The 26,909-nt window shown below is 42.2% G+C and overlaps 1 protein-coding gene across 1 annotated transcript in view; it reads right to left on the reverse strand.

The window, feature by feature from the left end:
- Window positions 1–10,411: 10,411 nt before the first annotated feature.
- Window positions 10,412–26,909, reverse strand: part of ATP6AP2 (ATPase H+ transporting accessory protein 2) — a 38,554-nt gene continuing 22,056 nt past the window's right edge. The window contains exons 5-9 of the mRNA XM_068269858.1: window positions 25,652–25,789; window positions 24,498–24,551; window positions 18,540–18,689; window positions 15,024–15,143; window positions 10,412–11,235 (exon numbers count right to left, since the gene is read on the reverse strand). Coding sequence (XP_068125959.1) covers window positions 11,041–11,235; window positions 15,024–15,143; window positions 18,540–18,689; window positions 24,498–24,551; window positions 25,652–25,789 — 657 coding nt within the window. The 3' untranslated portion in view covers window positions 10,412–11,040. The remainder of the gene's footprint in view (window positions 11,236–15,023; window positions 15,144–18,539; window positions 18,690–24,497; window positions 24,552–25,651; window positions 25,790–26,909) is intronic.

Genomic DNA, 26,909 nt, shown 5'->3' on the forward strand with positions numbered 1-26,909 from the left:
AGCAAAGTGCTAGCTGCGCGTTTCAAAAAAAAAAAAAAAAATTATTCAAATCGGCCCACCAGGGCCTGAGCGATGACCTCCGGCGAACGCTAGGGAGGTTAAAGAGAGCTGACCATGTTTGGAAGCCATCAAACCTGAGTGAACTAGAGATGTTTTGTAAAGAGGAATGGTCCAAAATACCTTCAACCAGACTCCAGACTCTCATTGAAACCTTATTATTGCACACTTTCTGTAAATTCAATAAACTTCATTTCACTCCTCAAATATCACTGTGTATGTCTCCTGTATGATATATTTAACTGACATTTTTTATCGTAACAACCAACGATTTATACAGGAAAATGACGATTAACAACATTGCCCAAACTTTCGCATCCCACTGTACATAGGAAAGTAAAGTAAGAACTAAATAGAGGGTTTAATAGATTTCTATGGAGGAGCAAAAAAAAAAAAAAAAAAAAATAGGATTGCACTATCTAAATTGTCTCTGCCCAAAGAGTGGGGGGGGGGGGGGGGGTCTAGCAATTCCAGATATTCGCCGGTATAATTTGGCCTGCCTTGCCCGCCACGTAAGAGATTGGCTACATAAATCAAGCATATATTCCAATTATTCACTGGAAGCATCTTTTACTGAACCATGGTCATTGATAGGATTGCTACATACACCCCAGAAATTCATGCCTCCAAAACTCAAAAATAGCAGGGTGATTAACCACTTCAGCCTAAAGCTTCGAAAATCTTATGCATCCGAGCAATGTTCACCTCCCATTAATTCGCTAATAACTTTATCGCTACTTATCAAAATTAATTGATCTATATCTTGTTTTTTCCGCCACTAATTAGGCTTTCTTTAGGTAGTACATTTTGCTAAGAGCCACTTTACTGTAAATACATTTTAACAGGAAGATTAAGATAGAAATGGAAAAAAATCATTATTTCTCAGTTTTTGGCCATTATAGTTTAAAATTAATACATGCTACAGTAATTAAAACCCATGCATTTTATGTGCCTATTTGTCCCGCTTATTACACCATTTAAATTATGTCCCTATCACAATTTATGGCGCCGATATTTTATTTAGAAATAAAGGTGCATTTTTTCAATTTGCGTCCATCACTATTTACAAGCTTATAATTTTAAAAAATTTAATAAGATACTCTCGACATGTATATTTAAAAAGTTCAGACCCTTAGGTAACTATTTATGTAGTTTTTTTTTTTTAATTGTAATTTTTTTTTATTTTTTTTTTTAATACAAAAATGTATTTGGGTAATTTTAGTTTGGGAGGTAAATAGCCAATTTTAGATGTAATATAATGTATTTTATTCAATACAGGTATGTGGGTGCAGTTTACTATTTGGCCACAAGATGGCCACATTCAAAAAATTCCTGGATGCGAACAATGTCGCATCTAGGAACTAAAATGAAGAGAAGAAGTTTCCTGGGGGCAGAAATACCACGCTCTCTGATGAGAAAGCGTCGGTATTTCTGCCGGGGACTTAGATCGGTGAATGGGAATTATATTCCCATTCACTGATTGGGGGGGGCAGCGGGAGGCAGCGGGAGCGGGCGCGCGCCCGATCGCGCGCACCACACGGCTGCAGCACCACTGCCTATCTGGACGGATATATGCGTCCAGATATGGCGAAGTGGTTAAAGATACTGTCATGGCATGGAGGGCTCTGAGGAAGCTATTTTCGACCCCTCAAAGCATTTCTAAGTACATGCCCCTATGGGGGCACCTGGGTTTCCCAGCAAGTTTAGCTCATGGAGGATTTCTGGCATGGCAGGTGAGGGGGGTGGAGTGTTTGGGGCACCTCTGCGACTTGCGAGGGGGGAGACTTATGTCTTTTCAGGAAATTAGAAATAAATACAGTATACCAAAGAACCATTTTCTATTTTATGGCCAATTAAGATCTTACATCTCGAGCAAAGTTAATAATATCTCAAATGTAGCTACCCTAGATTCATTTGACAAATTCTTAGCCCCTCATATATCTCACTTATCACGATCTGAAATTCATGCAAGACTGCGAGAGCTTAATATATAATTAAAAGCACAGCAAAATCTCTCTAAGTGGAATAAAGATATTTCATCAGAAAAATTGGAGGAAAAAATCCTAGAGGGTTATAAGGTATATCATAAAATGATCTTGGGAGAAGTCTGGAGGGAATCCCAACTTAATATTAAAGGCATATTTTTCCCTATGAATTAGTTTAAGTACCGATTTCCTCCCTCATACTACTCTCCGAGGTGTCCCAAGTGTTTTCTACAAAATGCCGACCTTTTCCAATGTCTCTGGTTATGCCCAGCAATTGGAAAATTCTGGCACGAGGTACATGCTTACATTATAACTTTGTGTAAATTGAAGCTAGAACTGACGCCACTATTGTTCTTGTTCAATTATGTTGATGCCAATTCTAGAGACTCTGGACCAACAACACATGCCATTTCTGTTCCAAGCAAACTAGCCCATCTAATATTCATAGCCTCGCGTAAGTCTCTTGATGGGAGGTTTGGAAGCTTTTGTTCCCACTACTGAGGAAGGTACTAAATTTAAAAAATGTTTCGCTTTACCTTCTCTTTCATTTACAGTGCATTGTACATATTACTTATGTGTACAGATATACTATATTTACAGTTTTTCATCATCGCGCTACTTTAGTAAGCAAAATGATGCGTTTAAACTGACGATTAACTAGCTTGGCTCAGCATCATTATGCTGTTTAATCTGTAAGAGACTAGGGTACAGTCCAAACAGCAATTTTAAAAGTGGTTAGTGAAGGGTTTCTCGAGTTGTGGTAGAAAGTACTCCGCCCTCATAGCTTTTGCGAAGATTTAGGGTGCATGGCTGGATAAGGCAATTCAGAAAGCACACAATGAAGATTTAAATCAAAGAAAATGCATCAGGGACACTGGTACTCCATTCTGAAGGAAGTCTGTCCATACATGAATGGGAAAGGGGTCACAGTGGCCTCACAAAACACTAACCATCTCTATCCATCACACATAAAATGCCAATGAGGTACTAATGATTCTTGCCTGCATGGAAATGTAATGCATTGAACATATCTAGTGATGGATTCATTTAACCTTTGAGGACTTGTTTTCCTGTAGCTGGGTTTTTTGGCTAGTTACTTCAAAAGTGATTTCACATCAATTAATGTATACACTGAAAAAAAAAAAAAAAAAAAAAAAAAGCACTGCCACAAAATGCTTGCAGAAGGCTAGAAAAATGTGTACTTGAACTTTTGGCTTTTAGAGAATGTAAAATAAAAACAGAGGCAAGTTACATTATAGAGTTGTATTTGTTTAATCAATTGTTCAACCTTTCACAGAATAGTGGTTCAGGTAAAGAGCACAGACCATCCAGAAACAAAACCAGCACATTTTATTAAATCAGTTCAACTGTCTGTGACCCAAAAATCAAACCCCCACAAGTCCGATAAGCAAATTCACTGACAATTTTAGATTGGAGAGACAGTCGCCTGGAAAAGAGAGAACAGCTGAATGGAGAAAGAAAATGAAGAACTTCAGGACTCACAATTACTCTACAATTCAACTATACAACAAAATACTCTCACATTCTGCATGGACTCTAAAAAGGTACAAATTTAAAACGGTCCTCTAGCTATACAGTTACTTACAAGGACCTACTAATATAATTGTAGTTCTGTCACTTACCTCTTAAATATAAAACAGACTTGGTCATCTCCCTACTTTCAGACTAGACTATAAAGCAACTCCTCTCTCTGCCCTTGTCACCTCTGAACTATGTCACTGGACCTTAAACACTGACTGAGGAAATTGGGAATCTAATTGGTTCAGTTTTAGTTGACACTCCCTGTATCAGTCTAGTCCATAGCCCTGCTCTGTAGAGGGCTATGGATAAATAAAATGCACATTTAAGGTACGGTACCGGTATTTATGCTGAAAGTATTAATAAAGAATTACAATTGTTTCATATGTATGTCTGAAGTTAAAGTATATTTTTAACAAAATATAAGTCGGGGGGGGGACTTGCATTGTGGAAACTGGCACAATAAAGTGCATATTATAAACTGGTGTGCTGGTAATATCCATGAACTGTATCTGCTGTGGCACTGCCTATGCCACTTTACCAAGCACCCCAAGACAACTGATGGTGTGCTAACTTCACCCTGTGACATTGGTCCTGACAAGCATTGGGCAGGCGCAGCAATATTTACCTTTCAGGGCAGGCGCAGTCGAAGCTTTCCTGTCAAACTCTAGTGACAATAGCTAAGCCTGATCTGTTCCACTCCACTGCACCTACGATGAAGCCCAAAAGGTAAATATTGCTGCACGTGGAGTTCTGGGACTGTCTGCGCTGGATCCAGGAGGCTGTAGGAGATAGGGAAAGCCTCCCCCTCCTGAGGTAAGTACCCCACAGCAGTGCGGTTTTCATTACAGATTTCCTTTACGATTTTAAACAGCTAGTTACTAAAAGATAAGACCACCTCAGGTTTTAAATGTATCTATGCACTGGCCAATCAGTCTTTAACAACTGTTTAATATATCAAATTCTATAAACAAAACTTACAATTTTAACTTCAACCATTTAAATTTGATGTACCTGAAAAATATAGTTAGCAAACAACCATGCCACACGTTTCTCTAGGTCTTTAGCATTTGATGGCATAAACTGGTGCTAATTAATTGCATAAAGGATTGCTCTGATCGGTTCAGTCAGACTGCTTCATGGATGGCCACCATTACTAGTCCCATGGTGTAATAAATGTACACAGAGTTAACAACGCAGCAACAAATTCATACTTGTTCAATAATATAACCCAAATATAATTTAAGGTCAAAGAATGCTTCAATTCTATAATACGTAGAAGTTTGTGAACAAAGCCCATAGCATGGCAAACACTTCAGCAACAATTATTCTGCTTACATATTCACGTTTTGTATTTATTTCCCATAGCTACATGGTGTTGAAAAGATTATGCAGTACTTTATATATAGATCTATTCTATTTACATCAAAATAAAAACACACCATTTAAAGGAATGTGATATTTGCTACTAAATAGTTGACTTAGTCACACAACAATTAGAGCCTGGGAGAAATGCATAATTTAAAGTGGAGCTGAACTCTTGCACAGGACAGAAGGAACAGGGGAATGCACCAGTATGTATTTAGAGTTTAGCCTGTCTAATCTCCCCTCATTTGTTTCAAATCACAAGTTGTAATTTGATCTGCCCCCTGTGTCACCTGACTACCATAGCGGATAAGCACATTTGAAAGCACAAGATGTTAATGTTATGTCTGCTTCCATGAAAGCAGGAAGTAGACACGCTGCAGATTTATTTCATTATACTGCACCTTGCGTTAAAAACCATGGAGGCTACGATTTTGAAACGTCTTTTAAAATTTAGTTTTCTGGCTGTGGTGCAGGCACTCTACATTGGTGCCTTCAGAGTCACTCTCCTGAAACAAACATGCAGACCAGTAAAGTCCTAGCAGGTGATCAGTAAACTTGGTGTAGGCAAGGGATTTAGATAGTATTCCAGTTAGATGGTCAACATTACAGCCAGGGAGCTAGCATTTAAAAGTAGGAAGGATGCTAGTCCTGACTACACTTTATATTTTACCTATTATAAAAGCACAGGAATGTTTATTACTAGTGAGTGAATATGATCTCCTTCTAATGCTCTGCAGAAGTGTTGTGATGATGCATGCAGAGATCACTATTCTTGAAAATTCTACAAGAAGACAAACACTTCAATTCATCAAAGGGTGTTCGATAACAAAATCCCAGTCCTTAAAATACCGCATTCGGTATTTTACACTTCACTGTGCTAATTCATCAATATTTTCCCATGTGTGGTAGAGGGTCGTTAAGTTACCGAAGTACTACGGCTTCAGTTCATCAAAGGCTGTCAGATAACAGCAGAGCAGTGCAGAGCAGCTTGGAATGTCCCTGTGTTGTTACAAGCTGATAACAATAGAAAGCATCCAGACATCCCTTTACATGTGTTATATTTACTGTTATTTATACTGCCTCTGCTGCTCTGAATCTGTCCATCAGTGTTTCTTAACATTTTACTTATTTGCCACAACGTAGATAAACTTCCTGGAGACATTACAAATGCCATGCTTGGTGATTTCACCACTTGCATCTTTGCATGTTCAAACAGGGACTCAAAGGGTTAAACCACCGAAGGACATCTGGGGATATCTTTTGTCCCGTTCTCTCTGCTCACTGTCTGTGGGGTCTGGAAGCTTGTGTGGAGAAGCCTGCATGACCTATCAGCGGCACTTGCAGGAGAACAGGGGCTGTTTCTATTGGCTGCCTGCTCCTGCTAATCATGAAAACATTCACACAGAAGGCTTTCGAAGCCTGTAACGACAGGGGAGAGCTTGAGATAAACACCGAATGTGCTAGCGAATGTGGTAACCTTGATGAATTAACATTTACTGACATTTGCTGACGTGTTGAGCACAAGTCGGTAATTTATCTCATTGCTCTGTGATTTCAGCTTCTCATTCGGTAACAGCTTTGATGAATTAACATTTTCTTAAGTGCTGCGTTAACTCAGCTGTTTTCAGCATTACCGAATGCGGTAATGCTTGATGAATTGAAGCCAAAGAAGGGTGTGCAGTCCATGTGAAATGCTGCTTATAAACTGAATGAGGACAACTAAAGAGAGGTATATGGAGGCTACCATGTTTATTTCCTTTAAAGCAATACCAGTTGCCTGGCAGCCCTGCTGATCCTCTGCCTCTAATACTATTAGCCATCGCCCCTGAACAAGCAAGCAGCAGATCAGGTGTTTCAGACTTTAAAGAGAACCCGAGGTGGGTTTGAAGAATGTTATCTGCATACTGAGGCTGGATCTGCCTATACAGCCCAGCCTCTGTTGGTCTCCCGAACCCCCCTAAGGTCCCCCTGCACTCTGCAATCAGACAAATCACAGCCACGCTGTGCTGGCTGTGTTTACATCTGTAGTGTCAGTCTCTGCTGCTACCCTCCGCCTCCTGCAGAGCTCCGGTCCCTGCCCCCCTCCCTTCCCACTAATCAGCGGGGAGGGAAGGAAGGCAGGCGAGGACCATAGTTCTGCAGGAGGTGGGGAGAGCAGCAGACTGACACTATAGAGAAAAATACAGCCCGCTGCGACACGCTGTGTGTCGACAGCGAGGCTGTGATTTATGAGGGATTGTAGAGTGCAGGGGGACCTTAGGGGGGTTTGGGAGACCAACAGAGGCTGGGCTGTTTAGGCAGATCCAGCCTCTGTATGCAGATCACATTCTTCAAACCAACCTCAGGTTCTCTTTAAAGTCAGATCTGACAAGACTAGGTGCATGCTTTTTTCTGGTGTTATTCAGATACTACTGCAGAGAAATAGACCTGCAGGGCTGCCAGGCAACTGGTATTGATTAAAAGGAAAAATATGGCAGCCTCCGTATACCTTTTACTTCAGTTCCCCTTTAACATGTTAAATCCAAATGTATCTGGTGTTAGGCCCTTTGCACTCTAACAGATGCATTCGCATAAATGCATATGCACTTTTTATAGTTTTCCTCCTATTCAATGACATCGCAAAATATGCTTAAAGCATAGATTTTACAATTGTGAGCGCAGGGACTGCAACACACAATTGTGAGCGCAGTGCTAGTGCAACACATCTTGTGCAATAAGAGCTTTGATGGGACTGCCTGTAGTGCATTCCAGCAATTAGCAGGTTACAGAAGCAAGAGGCTGTGTTATAGATAAGTGAAGCTGCATGAAAAAGGAAACCATAATGCCTCTTGGACCAGAAAATAAAAATAGTGGCACCACCCTATGACTGTATAAAAACAGGAGTGATGCAGTCTACGGCAGCAGAAGATAAACTTGGTGCAAGCATAATTAGTAGCTGTATATACACACACACACACACACACACACACACACACACACACACACACACAACTTCTATTCAACAGGTGAGGGCTATTCCCAACACAATTCCATGACATCCTTTTCAAGGATAACTGTAGGGGTGTCAGGGGAAAATGAATTGAACTTACCCGGGGCTTCAAATGGTCCCACGCAGACATCATGTGACCGCACAGCCACTCGGCGATGCTCTGGCCCCGCCTCCAGTTCACTTCTGGAATTATGACTTTAAAGTCTGAAAACCACTGCGCCTGTGTTGTCGTGTTCTCACTCCCGCTGATGTCGCCAGTAACGTACTGCGCAGGCCCAGTATGGTCTGTGCCTGCGCAGTACGCTCCTGGTGACATCAGTGGTCGCGAGGACACTGCAACGCAGGCGCAGTGGTTTTCAGACTTTAAAGTCTGAAATTCCAGAAGCGAACCGGAGGCGGGGCCAGAGCATCGCCGAGTGGCTGTGCGGGCACAGGATGTCTACGGGGGACCATTAGAAGCCCCGGGTAAGTTGAACTCATTTTCTCCCGACCCTCCTACAGTATTCCTTTAAAGGAGTTCTGAAGTGAAACACCTTAAAGAGACACTGAAGGCAGTTTAAAAAACTTTACCTTTTATTTATGTGAGGCATGTTTTCCCCTGCTAAAACGCAGCTATCCCGCAGCAGAACGAGGAGTCTTTAACCCCCAAATCCCCTGGGGCACACTGTGGGGAGCGCTACCGTGAGAGGCAGAGCTTTCAGCTGCAGCTCTGCCTCTACACGCGTCTATCAGCGCGCATCTCCGCCTGCCCCTCTGTCTTCCTTCACTGAGAGGGGCAGGGGAGAGGCGGAGATCCGCGGCTGATAGACACGCATGGAGGCAGAGCTGCAGCCGAAAGCTCTGCCTCCATGAGCAGCAAAATCCACGACCAAGAAAGTCGTGGATTTTGCAGGGGGGATTTGGGGGGTAAAGACCCCTCATTCTGACGCAGGATAGCAGCGTTTTAGCAGAGGCAAACATGCCTCACATAAATAAAAAGTAAAAAGCGTTTTTTTAAACTGGCTTCAGTGTTTCTTTAAGTTAACAGGCATACACAGGCCTCTAGAATGCTGCCATGAGGAGGACTGCATACTCAGTTCTGCCCCACACCACTCCTTTCTTTAGTAATTCAGCCCACACTAGGCCCCGACCAGCCCTTGGATCACAAACTGACACAGAAGCAGAAAATACTTCTCTGTCAAAAGTTCACAACCTGAGGGTGGGGTGGGGTTAGGGCCTAGTGTGGGACGAATTACTAAAGAACGAAGCCATGCGAGGCAGAACAGAGAATGCAGTACTCCTCAAGGGCAGTATTCTGTTGGCCTGTGTATGCAGGTTTACTTAAAGGAATACTATCGATTGAAACAACTTTTTTTTTAATACTCTATATTAGTGTACACATTACCACTAGTGCTAGGGGCACTTTATTTATTCACCCAGGTCTCTCTCTCGCTATCCCTGCTTAAAAATTCATTTCTCACACAGCTCATAGTAGTTTGGGTTACCCTGAGCTGCTTGGTTACTCTGTCACACAGCTCACAAATATATTTCACTGTGTCACTCACAGCATGCAGGAGACATGAGGAGAAATAGGCTGATCTGAGGTGGTAACAGGTAACTAAATGAGCTGTAATATTGCTGGAATATAACTAGCTATACCACGAGTCTGTGTTTACCCTCAGTCAGGCTGCCTGCTTGAGGTGATTCACTCCAGGCTGCATCCACTTTACAAGCTGCTGAGAGGGGCAGACCACTGTCTACAATTAGCATTATTAGTATCTTTATCAGTCAAGAGAAGCAAAGATAATAAACACACATTGCTAGAATCTTTAACCCCTTACCACCATATCAATAAGATTCTTTCAGCAAGGTGATAATTAAACTATAAACTGAGGAGTTGATAGCAACTCCCCTGTGCAGAGACATGGTCTAGCCCTCTGGGAGCTCAGTATTAGATACATTTTGTATCCAACACTGACGCCAAAACTGAGGGAGGATTTTACAGCTGAGAGGAACAGCTGTGTGAGGAATCAAATTGTTCCTAGTACTTGCCCTAATGTGTGCTACAACATACAGCATTTAAAAATAAATGCATACATCGATAGTATTCCTTTAAAGAGACTCTGTAACAAATTGTTTATCTTTATTTCTTCTATGCTATAAGTTCCTATGCCTTTTCTAATGTGGTCTGGCTTACTGCAGCTTTTCCTAATTGCACAGTAGCTGTGTTATCTCTGTTATATGATCTAATCTTCTCTCTATAGTCGGCACAGTCAGGCTGAGGCAGTCAGACTGGAATGTGCAGGGCTGCTTGTGATTAGCTAGAAGCTGTACACACCCCCTGCAGGCTCTGTGTGACTAACACACTCTGCTTAGCTGAGCCTATTAGAAGCTGGTTAGTTTGTTTGTAAACACTGCCTAAAACTGGCAATTACAAGCCAGGTTTGCAGCAGAGAATGGCAGAAACAGCACAGAGGGGACCAGGAGCACATAATGAATAGAATGGTATGCTTTTTATTGTAAGAATTTCAGAGTACAGATTCTCTTTAAGGTATTTCACCTCAAAACTCCTTCAAGCAATAAATCTTCTTGAAAATATACAGACAATTCTGAAAAGAGGTCCAGAAGCAGGAGGCAACGACTACATTAGGCATGCTCACCAACATATATACAATGTACACTTAAAAGCAAGTCTTTAATGTTAAAGCTAAGATTTTTGCATTCATAGCACCAAAAGAACCTTTTGCTAACAAAATATCATACAACACTCTTGTATCTTGAAATCTAGGATTTGCAGATAAAAGAATTCATAGTAATTATACAATTTTCTACCTATGGATGCAACATCTCTGCTTACAACAACTGGCAGGTAAAATAATAATAAACAACAAGGTAATGCTGTCCACCAGAAAAAAATAAGTATACCTTGCAGACTTTATTTTTTTTTTACTATTTTCAGTCAGATATAAAATTTGATTACCTTGAACTAAAAAGGAAGAAGAGAAAAAAAAAAATATCAGTAGTACCTCAATATAATTCTTACACTTGCTTTCCATACACTCAAAGAAACAAAAACAAGGAGACAAACTTCATTTTTTCAAATAAATTAGAATGTTTTAAACACTAGTCCATCCTGATCTTTTGATTGGTCATTCGGTAAATGATACTATCATAGCCAGGGTCCATGTTCCATAGATTGTATGAGATTGCAATAACAGCAAGAGCCAAGCCAATCATAATCCACAAGATGATGTTGAAGATAACCGCGTAATCAAAGTTATATTCATAGGCCAAGTTGTATGGACTGCCAGGATTACTCTAAAATACACAAACAAGAATTTTGGTTATTATGATTGTGCCTAAATGGGCCCATAAGGTGCAAACAGATTGCTCATATAAATACGCGGGGGGAAAAGTGCAGTTTTTACTGATACATCTGGCAAAAAAATAAAAACAAAACTTCAAATCACCTGTAAAGGGACCCAACGACTTCTAGGGGCTGGAAGAAGCCACAGGCGAGTTGAACTTTTTTTTTTTTTTTTTTTTTTTTTTTAAATTTGCCAGATGTATCCTTAAAGAGAACCCGAGGTGGGTTCTAAGAACGCTAATTGCACACAGAGGCTGAGTCTGCATATACTGCCCAGCCTCTGTTGCTATACCGATCCCCCCACAGGCCCCCCTGCGCTCTGCTTGACCCCCATAAATCATATGCCGAGCTGGCGACACCCAGCGTGTTGCAGCTGGCTGTTTACCTCTGGATCTGTCACTCTCAGCGCTCCCCCGCCTCCTCCATAGCTCCTGTCCCCGCCCGCGTCCCTTCCCTCCAATCAGCGGGGAGGGAAGGGACACAGGCGGGGACCGGCGCTTTGGAGGAGGCGGGGGAGCACCGAGTATGACAGATCCACAGGCGTGTCGACAGCTCTGCGTATAATTTTTTTTTTGGGGGGGTGGGGGGGGGGAAAATCGGTATAGCAACAGAGGGTGTGCAGTATATGCAGACCCAGCCTCTGTGTGCAATTAGCGTTCTTAGAACCCACCTCGGGTTCTGTTCTCGTTAAGGTCTCTTTTCCATGGACAGTTGAAATATGTGCTCAGCAAGCAGTTATCAGGCAGCAGCAAGCAGGTTTGAGAGGCTTTTCACTGCCTATCAACTGCTTGTGGTAAAGGGGCCTTAAAGGGGAACTGAAGTAAGAGGTATATGGAGGCTGCCAAATTTATTTCTTGTTAATCAATACCAGTTGCCTGGCAGCCCTGCTCGTCCATTTCTCTGCAATAGTATCTGAATAACACCAGAAACAAGCATGCAGCTAGTCTTGTCAGATCTGACTTTAAAGTCTAAAACACCTGATCTGTTGCATGCTTGTTCAGGGGCTATGGCTAATAGTATTAGAGGCAGAGGATTAGCAGGGCTGCCAGGCAACTGGTATTGCTTAAAAGGAAATAAACATGGTAGCCTCCATATACCTCTCTCTTCAGTTCCCCTTTAATGCAACCAGTTCAATTCTTTATTAGTCTTACAGGGGGAAGACAATTAATGTTTTATTAGCTATTAAGTTTTGTAAAGTCTTTGTAATATAGTTCCATGGATAACATTCTAAATAGTCTAATTAAGGCCTCTTTTCCACTGACAGTTGATAGGCAGTGAAATACCTCTCAGACTCTTACAACTGCTTGCTGCTACCTGGTAACTGTCTGCTGAGCACACAGTTCATCTGCACACAGAAAAGAGGCCTAACACCTCTTTTCCATGTACTGTTGAGCTGTGTGCTCAGCAAGCAGTTACCAGACAGCAGTGAGCAGTTGTAAGAGTTTGAGAGGCATTTCACTGCCTATCTACAGTCCATGGAAAAGAGGACTTACACATGCCAAGCCTACCTATGGACATAATTACTCCAACCAGCTGAAATGACAATTATTGGCCATTCCAGTCTTCCAATTGCAGCAAAAAAGATCATGACAAAAAAGGAATTGCAATACATGGGTGGGTGGGTGTATCTGGGACAGTTTGCTTTTATGTAGGTCTGAATATTTCCTAAATGTATTCATTCAGGAAATGTTCAGACCAAAATGGTAATTTTGGGTGCCAGAGAAACCAAGGAACTTTAGGCGCCCCCTTCTCATTTCTAGCAGCAGTTTGTATAGCGAGTGGTTAGGGTTCACGAGGGGGTGGCTGAATTTGGTTAGGGTTAGGCATTGGTAGGGCTTGTGCAGGGTTTAGCATTAGTAAAATATCAGTACATTTTACTATCAGAATGACCACTGTGCAACAGTAGAATATCGGTAATCATATTAGTTTTTTTTTATAAAAACAAAAAATTAGTATTTTTAGTCTTTTTTTTTTTATTTAAAAATTAAAAGAAACATTGCATATTTGTGTGACTAACATTTATGAGGCAAGTCCACCACTACCTCTATTTAAAAGGAAAATCGTAAAATTGAAAATCCATGTAAACACATCCAAATAAGAAGTAACCTTCTTCCAGAGTGAAAATGAGCCATAAGTCACATTTCACCTATGTTGCTGTCACTTACAGTAGGTAGTAGAAATCTGACAGAACCGGCAGATTTTGGACTAACCCATCTCCTCATAGGGCATTCTCAGGGTTTTGTTTAGTTTCAAAGGCACTTAGTGAGTGGCAGTTGTTTTTTCCAACTGCCACAAAAGTGTGCAGTGAGCAGGGAGGCTGGCCAGCATCTTTATATAAATCCTATTCAGGGAGTGTCTTTATAAAGAATAAAAGCCTTGCTGAGAATCCCCCGTGAAGAGATGGACTAGTTCAAAACTTGGTTCTGTCAGATTTATACGGTTATACTGTGACAACAACATAGGAGAAAAGTAGTGTATGGCTTATTTTACCCTTGAAGAAACATACTTATTTGTATTGTTTACATGTATTTTAAATTTTTTTGCGCAAGTGGTCCTTTAAATAGTTTTAAAAAGGAAATTGTAATAATAATAAAAAAAAAAAACTTTCTGGGGGATACTTACCTTGGGAGGGGGGAGCCTCTGCATCCTAATGAGGCTTTCCCTGTCCTCCTCCATCCCAGCAATCCAGCACTGGAAGCCCCTGAAACTACAGCCCGAAAGAAGGTCGGTTGTGGCGCAATATTTATCTTCCCCAGCTCCAGCGCAGGCATAGTAGCGGCTTTCTGATCGGCTCTGGTGAAAATAGCCAAGCCCAATCGGGACCGCTTTACTACGCAGGCACGAGCCGCCTGCACAGTAGAGCAGACCCAATCGGGCTCGGCTATTTACAACGGAACCTGATGGGAAAGCTGCTACTGCACCTGGATCGCAGTAGGTAAAGGCCCATACACACGTCGGGCGGATCGCTCAAACTCAGTCTTATCACGCGAACGACAGTCTGTACACACGCCCGATTTAGCGGGCGAACGACGGGACGTTCAAACGACCCGTCGTTCACGGAAATCCGACGCGTGTATGGGCCTTTAATATTTAGCTCCCCGATGTTCGGGGGACAGAGGAAGCCTCGTTAGGATCCAGAGGCTTTCCCCCCTCCTGAGGTAAGTATCCCCCAGGATGTTTTTTTCTTACAAATTTTCTTTATATTATTTTAGATCCTCTGTATTCCTCGCCTTTTGCTTAACCAGTTCAGCCTTCAGTCGTTTTGCACCTTATGCATCCGAGCAATTTTCACCTCCCATTCATTCCCCAATAACCTTATCACAATGAATTGATCTATATCTCAGCTTTCGGCCAGTACAGCTTTAAAATAATACATGCTACCATAATTAAAATCCACGTATTTTATTTGCCCATTTGTCTTGGTTATTACACCATTTAAATTATGTCCCTATCACAATGTATGGCACCAATAGTTTATTTAGAAATAAAGGTATGTTTATTCAGTTTTGCGTCCATCACTATTTACAAGCTTATCATTTAAAAAAAATAATAGTAATATACCCTCTTGACATGCATATTAAAAAAAGTTCAGAACCTTAGGTAACTATTTAGGTTTTTGTTTTGTTTTTTTAATTGTAATTTTTTTTTTTTTATACTAAAAACGTCCAAAAGGCTACAGTGGTTAAGCTGCTGCCGTCACACAAGCATAATTCTTAAGTTTATAAACAGGTGTACTTACAATGGCCTGAGATGCCAGAATGGAGCGACTTTTCCGAATAAGAGGAGCTTCAAATGTCTCCACTGCAACCACTTCTACGATTGCATTTCCCGCATAAATACTGTACATGTCATCTGCAAACTGGAAAAGAAGGGATTAGTTCAGCCTGTTAACCACCTTAGCGGTATGGACGAGCTCAGCTCGTCCATTACCGCCAGAGGGTGCCGCTCAGGCCCTGCTGGGCCGATTTTGATGAAATAAAGAGCAGCACACGCAGCCGGCACTTTGCCAGCCGAGTGTGCTGCCCGATCGCCGCCGCGAGCAGCGGCGAAAGAGGGTCCCCCCAGCCGCCTGAGCCCTGCGCAGCCGGAACAAATAGTTCCGGCCAGCGCTAAGGGCTGGATCGGAGGCGGCTGACGTCCATGACGTCACTCCGCTCGTCGCCATGGCGACAGGAGAAGCCAAACATGGAAGGCTGCTCATTGCGGCCTTCCGTGTTACTTTTGGCCGCCGGAGGCGATCAGAAGACCGCCTCCGGAGCGCCATCTAGTGGGCTTTCATGCAGCCAACTTTCAGTTGGCTGCATGAAATAGTTTTTTTTTAATTTAAAAAAAAAACCCTCATGCAGCCGCCCTGGCGATCTTAATAGAACGCCAGGGTGGTTAAACAATCATGCACGTGTTATGAAATCCAGTATTTTAATATTCAAAACTTAAAGAACCTCTATTCTATTTCAAATTAGAAAACTAGAATTGCATATGACCTCCAAAATAAAAGGATGAGATGTTCCAAAATCATCAACACCAATATCAAATGGAAAAAAAAAAAAAAAAATCTATGCCAGTGTATTTTTAAGGTTGCTGTGATGATGATAGCCGCTGCCTCCATTCATTGATTAGCTGTACTACAAATATGCCAAGCACAAGAGAAGCAAATGCTTGAGGTCGCATTCACAGTGCCACGTTGCGGAGCTGCGTTATAAAGTCTTATAACACAGCTTACCACACTGCAATGATAATCCTATGGGCCATTCACAGTGCGACGTATTCGTTGCGTTGAAAAATGTTGCGTTGTGGTAACTCACTGCTTACAGTTCGTTACCTCTTAACGCAGACACGTTGCGACTTTAATGTTGCATTAAAACAAAAACGTTCCACTGTGAATATGCCCTTAAAGAGACTCTGTAACAAATTGTTTATCTTTATTTCTTCTATGCTATAAGTTCCTATGCCTTTTCTAATGTGGTCTGGCTTACTGCAGCTTTTCCTAATTGCACAGTAGCTGTGTTATCTCTGTTATATGATCTAATCTTCTCTCTATAGTCGGCACAGTCAGGCTGAGGCAGTCAGACTGGAATGTGCAGGGCTGCTTGTGATTAGCTAGAAGCTGTACACACCCCCTGCAGGCTCTGTGTGACTAACACACTCTGCTTAGCTGAGCCTATTAGAAGCTGGTTAGTTTGTTTGTAAACACTGCCTAAAACTGGCAATTACAAGCCAGGTTTGCAGCAGAGAATGGCAGAAACAGCACAGAGGGGACCAGGAGCACATAATGAATAGAATGGTATGCTTTTTATTGTAAGAATTTCAGAGTACAGATTCTCTTTAAAGAGACACTGAAGCGGGGGGGAAAAAAATGTATGATATAATGATTCATATGTGTAGTACAGCTAAAAACAAAAAACAAAAATACCAAAAAACATTAGGAGCAGAAACATAAGTCTAACATTGTTTCCAGTACAGGAAGGAAGAAACTCCAGTCCTCTATACAAAAGAGCCATTGAGCTCCACACAGAGAGCTCATTATTCATTATATCATAATTTTTGTTTTCGCTTCAGTGTCTCTTTAAATTGGTCTTAAGACCGCTTGTCAGCCAATAAAAGTGCAAATACTTGCACTGGTGTCTGCAGTACCAAATCTAACAGGAGCTGCAATTAATCGGCCATAGACAGGAGAGAGAGCTCAGTTACACATAATCGTAAATTATGTGACCAGCAAGAGGCATCACGAGCAGGTATACCTCTTGTACTCCGCATACAATATAGGGGCAGCTGTGGGTGATTTCAAACTTGTGGAGAGAAAAAAAACCCCGAAGGTTTTAACAAAAAAAAACCCCACAGTTTATCAAGACATTGTAAACCAGTGGTCCTCAAACTAAGGCCCACGGGCCGAATGCAGCCCCCTGAGGCTTTTTTAACCGTCCCCCACAGTGCTGCAGGCTTTTGCAGGCCATTGGATGACATTATGCCTCACATATGACTTGCTTTGTTAGGGTCACAATATTTGCGCTGTGTTGGGGGGATACTACTGTATATGCACATGCTGTGTTGAGGGCATAACATCTGCTCTGGTTAAATAGGAGACATGAGGGATACCCATGTTAATAGGTGCGGTCTACAATACCTAGGCTCAATGTTATGCTGCTTTTCTACCTTTTATTCTCCGGCCCCCCAGTAGTCTGAAGTATGTTGACCCGGCCCTAGATTGAAAAAGTTGAGACCCTTGCTATAAACTTTATCATAAACAGCGCACAGAAGCCACCCATTGAACACATCGCAGAGGAGACACCAAACCATCATGAAACCTTTAGGACAAGAGAAATGTACTGGATATTTCAACTCAACACACTGCAACCTGAAGGACTGAACATTTGTTTGAAAAACAACCTTTAAATAAGGAGTAATGGGCAAAGGAGAAAAAAAAAAAAAAAAAAAAGTTGGAACTTATGCTGGGTACACATGATGCGATTTCCCGCTCAACCCGCGGGATTGATCGGTTATTTCCGACATGTTCAATCGGGTTTCGATCGACACAGCCGTCGATTTTGCGTGTTAAGTATGCAAAAATCGACGGCTGTATCGATCGAACATGTCGGAAATAAGCGATCAATCCCGCGGGTCGAGCGGGAAATCGCATTGTGTGTACCCAGCAGACGTTCTGTGCCTGAGCAGCCATGCTCCGATGCTCCGTCCCCCGCCGCCGGTTACTTACGGAGTCTGCGACTTCAAATTTGTAAATCCACTGCCCTTACTGTGCCTGCACTGCCTTCTCCCCACTCCCGCTGTCTTCCCCCGGGAGCACACTGCACAGGCAGTACTGCCCCGGTGCAGCACGCTCCCGTGACGTCAGCAAGAGTGAGGAGAAGGCCGTGCAGGCGCAGTGGCAAATCTCGGAAGTGAACTAGCGGCATGGACCAGAGCATCGGTGAGTGGCTGCATGGGCTCAGAACGTCTGTGGGGGACCATTAGAAGCCCTGGGCAAGTTCAACTCTTTTTCCCCCTTTGCCCATTACAGTACTCCTTTAACTAGCCTCCACTCATACCTGATCCCCCCCCCCCCCCCAATATTCCCCGCCTGCGAAGGGGCCCCCTGCTGCTGGTCCTTGCATGTGCCACCACAGTTGCAACATGGAATTACAAACTGTAGAGAGTTTGGGAGCCACTGGAAATGGTTCGACGGGCCGCATATGGCCCCCGGGCCAGACTTTGGACATGCCTTTCATAGACAGACCAAGTATTTGTATTAGGTTCTAGTTACCTTCTGGAGTGCCTCTGACAGAAGTCGGGTTGCATCCTTGAATTTCACAGAGTCTTCTCCGTAACGTTTCTTGATCTCTTCCAGTCCAGTCAGTTCCAGGCAATAAATATCTGGTACATAATCTTTGGCCAAATGCTTATGCCGAGAAAGCTATACAAAGGGAATGTTTAAAAATTCTTATATGTGGTGCATGATTCATAAAACAAATCAATATCTCACAGAACAGACTTAAAGCACACCTGAACTGAGAGAGATATGGAGGCTGACATATTCCTTTTAAACAATGTAAATCGCCTGGCTATTTTGCTGATCCTATACTTTTAGTCATAGACCCTGAACAGCAATGAAGATCATGTATTTGAAGTCTGACTGGAATAGCCACATGTCTGTTTCAGGTGTGTGATTCATACACTAATGCCGCCAAAGAGATCAGCAGGGCTGCCTGGCAACTGGTATAGTTTAAAGAACAAGTGACACCCATGCTAACCTAGAAATAAAAAACACATATATAAGTAGATAAATACTACTTCTACTTATGTAACAGATGTATTGTGCTATCCACGTAATGATTCCTGTGAATTTTCTAAAAGAAAAGCAGAAAATCCTATTCTAGGTAGTGGCCATTTTGCCAAGCTAATGCTGACATCATATCCTCCCTGACTCTTGTCCCCCCCCCCCCCCCTTCCTGCTCTTGCTCATTGTGTATTCATTAGCTGCCCTCCTCCCAGAGTCTTCAGACACTCCCACTGAGGTGTATACTAGGAACTGCACTGTCTTTTTTTTTTTAATTTACACATCCAATCGCTGAGTCACCTCAGCCTTGCTTGTAAACACAAGTGATCAGAGGGTGTTTCTAAAAAGCAGCTAGGCAGGGACATAAATGGAAGAGGAGGAATATATTATAGATAAAAATAACTTCCAACAATCAACTGTTTGGCACTAGGTCCAGTGCTCCTAAAGTATGTGATAACTCCAAACCATAACAGCAGAAAAAGTTTTGCAAGTTTTGAATGCAGGATTAGCATCTTTATCACTTAATACACTCAGACCAGTTGCTGTTGTAATTTGATTTTTATGGTGACAATAACGTTTTAGAAATAAGTAAAGCAGCCACCAGATCACTCTCAGTACTTTAAAACCTACTATTTTCCCTCACTAATGCTGATGAGTAAAGCAGATTTTACTAGGTAAAATCATCAGTTTAAAAAAAAAAAAATGACAGCAGATTTGGCAGGAAGGTGGAAGGGGCTGAACTGAAGAATGACAAGACTCAGCACTTGCAGAATTTGCCCCAGCATCCAGCAGTCTGGTTCCTGTTTGCTGTTCAAGGGATGGATGAACATCTTCTTCCCTGTCAGCGGTTTCCACCCTGCTGCAAACTCCAAAATGTTTTTTTGTATTTTTTTCTAGAATGTCAGACCTCATATAGACAAAGTGGCAAATCACAGAAAAGGGCTATATGGAAGGGATAGGTTTTAAGTGTCTCTGTACTTGCAACACACTGTCTTATTAAGTTAACCCTAGGATGGCATGTAATTTGGTTAGGCACTCTCCAGCTTTAGGAAAAATAATCAAAAACAAAAAGGCCTCATTCCACCATCTCTAAACATTTCAAAAGGCTGGGTTCTACTCCATCTTTTCTCGCATTCTGGGTATGTGCAGCTGTGCATGATGCAGCTGCCCCCTGCAGTGTCTTCTGATGGGAAGCATAGCCCTCCACTCATCCTATAACATTATAGGAGTGGACAAACACCACCATAAACAATAAAAACAGGTAACCCAATATTTAGAATTATAATATGGAATGTGCAGAGAGAAACTCAACAAATTGCACTAAACTCAGAATATATATATATATATATATATATATATATATATATATATATATATATATATATATATATATATATATATACATATATACATATATTCCAGTAGAAGTCTAGAAATGTGGGTCTGATTCACTTCATGAAAGTATAGGGGTCGACCTATACACGAGTCATAGGCAACACTGAGCACACTGAATAATGTGAATACTATTAGTGACATTCCCATTTGCAGTAATTTACCCAGTGGTGATACTTTGAGGAAAGGGAATGGCAATAAAACACAGGTCTGAAAGTCCTGGCCTCAACAATTAACATGGAAAGGGGCAAGGGGGGGGGGGGGGGGGGGGAGGAATTCCGCTGTTGTGAGCTCTGTTACCAGCCTCAGTCACGTCAGTCCGGGTCTACTGCGCATGTGCGGGGGGTCTGCGCATGCACAGTAGACCCTGACTGGCATCGACTAAGGCTGGTAACGGAGATCACTGCGGCTGAATGGCAGATCGCAGGAGGACAGCGTGGGACTTGGATCAGTTTATGGGGTGGGAGGAAGCCCCGGGTAAGTATCAGAGCTGCTGTTTATCTCATCTCCGGGTCCCTTTAACAAATTTATGCTGTGCGGACGTGAGCTTCATGTCTGCAGCGGCAGCTGCTTGAGCCGCAGGGACGCGCTAGTCACATCCTTGCAGTTCGGGGGTGTTGTCACGCGATTGTGTGGGCAAATGCCCGTGATCGTGCTGCTGCAGGGAGCAGGGGAGATTGGCTGCAGGGGACAAAAGTCCCCTGTGCCAATCCATACATTACCGCCGAGAATAAACACGGTTTTTGTTCAAAAACAGTATTTATTCTTAAATAGAGCCATCCCACCGACGATTCACAGTTTTCCGCTGCAGATCGTTAGATTTATGAATGGGAACAACGTTCCGATTCATTAATCTCCCCACAGGCACTGTGTTTGCAGGCTTCCATTGAAACCTCGTCACTTCCAGCTTAAGAAGGTTGAATACTGGTGGTCCCAAAGCATATACCCTCATAACTGAAAAATAAATAAAATAAATCTTTCAGGAATCTTCATTATGCTCTCACATGACCCAAACAAAGGTTTTGTCAGCTCATTGCAGATAGAATGTAAAACTACCATTTAGGTTTGTTGAACCAGTTATGTTCTAGCGTGGACCAGACTCTTAGCAGAACAGTCATGACCGTCCTTGCAGGATTAAAGATGACCAGTGACCTGATCAGTGAGCTGTGGATCTGCAAAGCCAAATGAACAGTGTCTCCATGATACATTTTTGTGGAGAAGCATGTGATAAGCATAAAAACTTCTGATTAGCTGGGTGTGATCATGAAGCACTGGCAAATCACAACACAGAAAATCCATGACAGGCATGTTCATAAATACACCTCAAAGAGAATTTCCTTAAAGGGAAGGTTCAGGGAGGGTGCCTAAAAAATAAAAATCAATTTCCACTCACCTGGGGCTTCCTCCAGCCCGTGGCAGGCAGGAGGTGCCCTCGCCGCCGCTCCGCAGGCTCCCGGTGGTCTCCGGTGGCCGACCCGACCTGGCCAGGCCGGCTGCCAGGTCGGGCTCTTCTGCGCTCCAAGGCCCGGCACTTCTGCGTCCCACGCCGGCGCGCTGACGTCATCGGACGTCCGCCGCGCTGTACTGCGCAGGCGCAGAACTACTGCGCCTGCGCAGTACAGCCCGGCGGACGTCCGATGACTTCAGCGCGCCGGCGTGGGACGCAGAAGTGCCGGGCCTTGGAGCGCAGAAGAGCCCGACCTGGCAGCCGGCCTGGCCAGGTCGGGTCGGCCACCGGAGACCACCGGGAGCCTGCGGAGCGGCGGCGAGGGCACCTCCTGCCTGCCACGGGCTGGAGGAAGCCCCAGGTAAGTGGAAATTGATTTTTATTTTTTAGGCACCCTCCCTGAACCTTCCCTTTAAAGGAATACTATCGATACCCAAGTGTTCTAAAATGACAATGTGCAAATAATTTCTAAGTAGCTGTGTAAACATTTTCCTACTTTTCATGTTAAATATCAGAGGCAAAAGCTGTAATTTATTGAGGGTAGGATTTAGCTATATTGGGACAAATCAATTGCAGAAGGGGTGTCTGCTTCAATGCACAGCCAGAGTTGCATATCAGACTACAGAAAGCAAATATCAAAGATATCAAACTGTGAAAGCAAAAACAGTATGAAAAAGCTGTGACAATTAGTTACATTTCCTCTGCTCTCTTCAGACAGGTCAGTCAGAAACACAGGACACAGTAGCTGCAGCTGTTGGGAGCGCTCTTCTCTGTCACACACAGAGCTACACATAGAGTTAACTGATCAAGTGTGAGGGGAATTTCCCCTCTCCTCATGGCTCAGTCAGCGGTCAGTTTTGGCATCATTAAAGAGAACCTGTACTGAGTAAAATTATTTAAAATAAACATTCGAGGTAACTTCAAATGAACATTACATAGTTACCTTGCCATCAGTTCCTCTCAGAAGCTCACCATTTTCTTCTGACAATGATCCCTTTCAGTTCTGACAACATTTTGTCAGAACTGAAATATATCAGTTGCTCTCAGTTATAGATCAGTTGCTGTCAGTTACAGCTGAGAGAAGAACTGATGTGTCCATGTTTTCCTATGGCTCAAGTGGGCGATGGTACAGTTTAACTGTGTGCTGACCAGAAAGCTGTTATGGTGTAATGGCCATTTTCAAAATGGAGGACGGAGAATTCCATTGATCACAGTGGACACACAGGACGCAGAAGAGGAAAAAGAGATTGAGGAGTAGACTACATGGGAGGTAAGTATGACTTGTGTATGCTTATTTTGACTTTTAATGTTCAGTTCAGGTTTTCTTTAAAGTTTGAATGTATTTTGATAACAGTAAACAAAGAAGTTGATACTAAAATGTATACACCAGTACTTAGCAGCACTTCACAAACAATTCCTGTGCCAATTGAAAAAAATATATGTGAATCGATAGTATTCCTTTAAGAGAAAGTGACTATATTTCTAGTCCAAAACAGGTTACGATGCTAGCTGTGGTATTGTCTATAGCCATTTGAATGACAGGATTAGCTAGACACTTGTACATTTCCAGGCAAGTAAAGCAGCTCACGTATCCTGCATTTCATCTGTGCAGGTAACTTACTGGCCTGGCATTCAAGCTTTCCTTTTAAAGCACACCTGAAGTGAGAGGTATATGGAGACTGCCATATTCATTTCCCTTTAAATAATCCCAGTTGCCTAGCTGTCCTGCTCATCCTCTGCCTCTAATAAGGTTATAGGTGGCCTTACATCAGGCTGCCAATGGACCATCCCTTTCAATTCATATAATCAAAATCGGATAAAAATCTGTGCCGGCAAGTGCACGCCCTAACCGACAATGCGACCAATTTGCGGCCAAATTGGTTGCATATATAGGTTGGACCTGTTGCAAGATGTCAGGCCGTCGTGGTAAATCAGGTGAGCAGCGGTAATGGCGAGCGACAAAACCCCTGGCACGGTTCCTGCAATGTATAAAAGTAATGTGTGCATTTCTACATTACCTTTCCCGTGTCGCAGTGTCCGTCAGTCTTCCGAATCCCTGCTCTTCTGTTAGCCCCATACACACTGTCAGCGCAGGTGTGACGTTACATGCCACCCCGGCAGTGTGTATGGGGCTATGCAAGAGCGGAAGATTCAGAAGGATGGGCACCGCAACAGCTAATGTATAAATGCACAAATTACATACATTTATACATTAAAGCAACAGTGGTGAGGCGGCGGACTCTGCCGATTCCCAAGAGATTTTATGCTGAAATTGATCGGGAATTAGTCTGCAGTGTATGGGCAGCTGACAGATCTCTCTTATCAGATTCGATTAGAGAGAGATTTGTCTCTTGGTGGAATTTGCCCATCATCGCTAGATGTATGGCTGCCTTTAGCCATAGCCCCTGAACAAGCATGGAGATCAGATGCTTTTGACTGAAGTCTGATTGAATTAGCCACATGCTTGTTTCAAGTGTGTGATTCAGATACTATGCAGCCAAAGATATCAGCCGTTTGCCAGGCAACTGGTATTGTTTAAAAGAAAACAAATATGGCAGTCTCCATATGCCTCTCTCCATGTGTTTTTAGTGCGATTACCAACTTACCAGAGTAGGGATGTCTTGTATAACTTGCAGTTCAGAAAGAAAAAGTCTGTCTGTCTGCAGAGAACAAATAAAATTCAGTCTTAATACTGTATAGCTGTGTTGTTTTAAAGAAACTTAAATATTAACAGATGTGACATCTTCTGAAAGGATTTACAGAGCATCCGCTAGTATTGGTAACATTATTTCATGTACTTGCTGACACTTGTTATCTGTATTCCCCCAATATACCTAAATAGTTTCTCCTAATGCTTTCATGTAGGATTCACCATTTTCTAAATTGGAAAACTTGTTAAATCAGAGGTCCTCAAACTAGGTGCCACGGCGCACAGGTGCACTGCAAGCAATTACCTGGGGTGCCACGACGTTCTTCCCCATCCTCCATGCATTGCTATCGGGCAATGCAATGGAGCATTACTATACCCGGAAGTTAACATGCAACTGTACTTGTAGACATCGGAAGAAGAGGAGAAGCATGAGAGCTGAGGAAGAGGAGTGGAGTAACGGATCAGCCTGGATAGGCACTTTAAATATGGATTAATCTCCGACAGAATATTCAATAAAAATGGGTTTTCCTACTTTATTACCCATGCAGTTATTTGCATTTGTATACTCAAGTATTATTGTCCATTTGCAAATAAGTTGCCAAAGTAGTTTATTTGCTCTGAAAGCTGCAATATTTATATATTGTAATGTATCCAGTGATCACTTCTCAGCTCTCTCTGCAGTCAGTTTCAGCAGGCTACCTGGCTGTATAACAATTGTAGCAGGCAAAGGAACGTTAACAGTTGCCAAATAGGACGTTAATAAATGTCCATATTGCAGGAAGTGATTCAAGTGAATCTGTTAACAAACAAAACAGGTTACCATATTTATATTATAAAGTGCCTTCGGATATCTTCTATACTAGTATACAGTCTGCTCCAAGCACGTACTGTGTGTAGTATGAATATAACTTAAGAAGTCAAGTTGGTGCTTTGGCAAATTTGCACCTAAAAATAGCCACAAACTATTTGATTTCCAAATGCTCAAATGCATCAGCAGAAAAAAATGGGACAGAACTGGTAAAGGTGATCTAGTCTGCCAAAATGTTAATGTTCAATTGAACTGTCTATGGCCAAGTTTACAACAAGCATTCATGCATCAGCTAAACTTACCTCATCATTTTTGTATAATGAGCTCGCAGGCAGAGATGCAAGAACAGAATTATCTTGTTCTAAGCGGCTCCTCAGCTGTCTTAGGGTGACTGGAAGATCGACAAACACTGTATTGGCTTTTCCAACCATATAAATTCTCTGAAAATAGAAAGTTGTTACCAATCTATAGCTAAACAAAAACAAGTAAACTATACATAAAAAGCCCTGCTAAGGGGTACCAAATTAATGTGCTCTGTTTTGTGGACCAGACTTGTTAGGAGCAGCCATATTGTTTTTCTTTTATATTTGTATTAAAATATTATACAAAATTATATTTATATTTTCTGTTTCATCCCTATGATTATATATCTTATTTGTGTGCTTATTCTCAGTTCCTTGATCCAGTAGGACAAAGCTTAAAGGGAACTAACCACCCTTTTGTCTCATTGGAGTTTCTCCTGGCATGGAAGCTGCCATGTTCCCACCTCCCCTTCTCACAGTCCTTATTTATACAAGTCAGAGATGCTTGACACATTCAATCTCTTTGAAGAAACTGTCCTAATTACCCATCCCCTCTGTTGTTGAAAAGTTATTGTGTACTTCTTGGTAATAACCTCAATAAAGCAATTAGCTTCCTGAAATCTCTGCGGTCAGGGACGGATGGGCAGGCCTGCTGAAGTAGGCTAACAAAACTACTTTGAATGTTAAATTGAATGTTAAATAAAAGGTAAAATGGAAGTTCATTTTAGTGAGACATATTGTTGGCATGCATTTTTCATGTGCTATTGAGATGCCCTGGGTGCCAAAAATGGTGCTCGGTTCACTTAAAGCTTCAATGCACAGAGTAACCACAGACTTTTTACTAAACATAATTTATTTGCTATGATATATCTAGGCATGCATGTATGTTTGCAAGTGACTGGTCCACTTCAAGTATCCAAATTTCTATAAAATTTTTTTGAAAGTTATAAAGTTTTTTATCATGACATACTAGAGCAAGACCCAGAACCCCAACACATTCAAATCCCCCAATGATGTCATGCTTCTACAGTGGTTTGCAAAAGTATTCGGCCCTCTTGAAGTTTTCCACATTTTGTCATATTACTGCCACAAACATGAAGCAATTTTATTGGAATTCCACGTGAAAGACTAATGCAAAGTGGTGTACACGTGAGTAGTGGAACGAATCATACATGATTCCAAACATTAAAAAAAAACAAAAAAACTGCAAATTGGGGTGTGTGTAATTATTCAGCCCTCTGAGTCAATACTTTGTACC

The sequence above is a fragment of the Hyperolius riggenbachi genome, chromosome 2, assembly GCF_040937935.1.
Source record: "Hyperolius riggenbachi isolate aHypRig1 chromosome 2, aHypRig1.pri, whole genome shotgun sequence".
NCBI lineage: Eukaryota > Metazoa > Chordata > Amphibia > Anura > Hyperoliidae > Hyperolius > Hyperolius riggenbachi.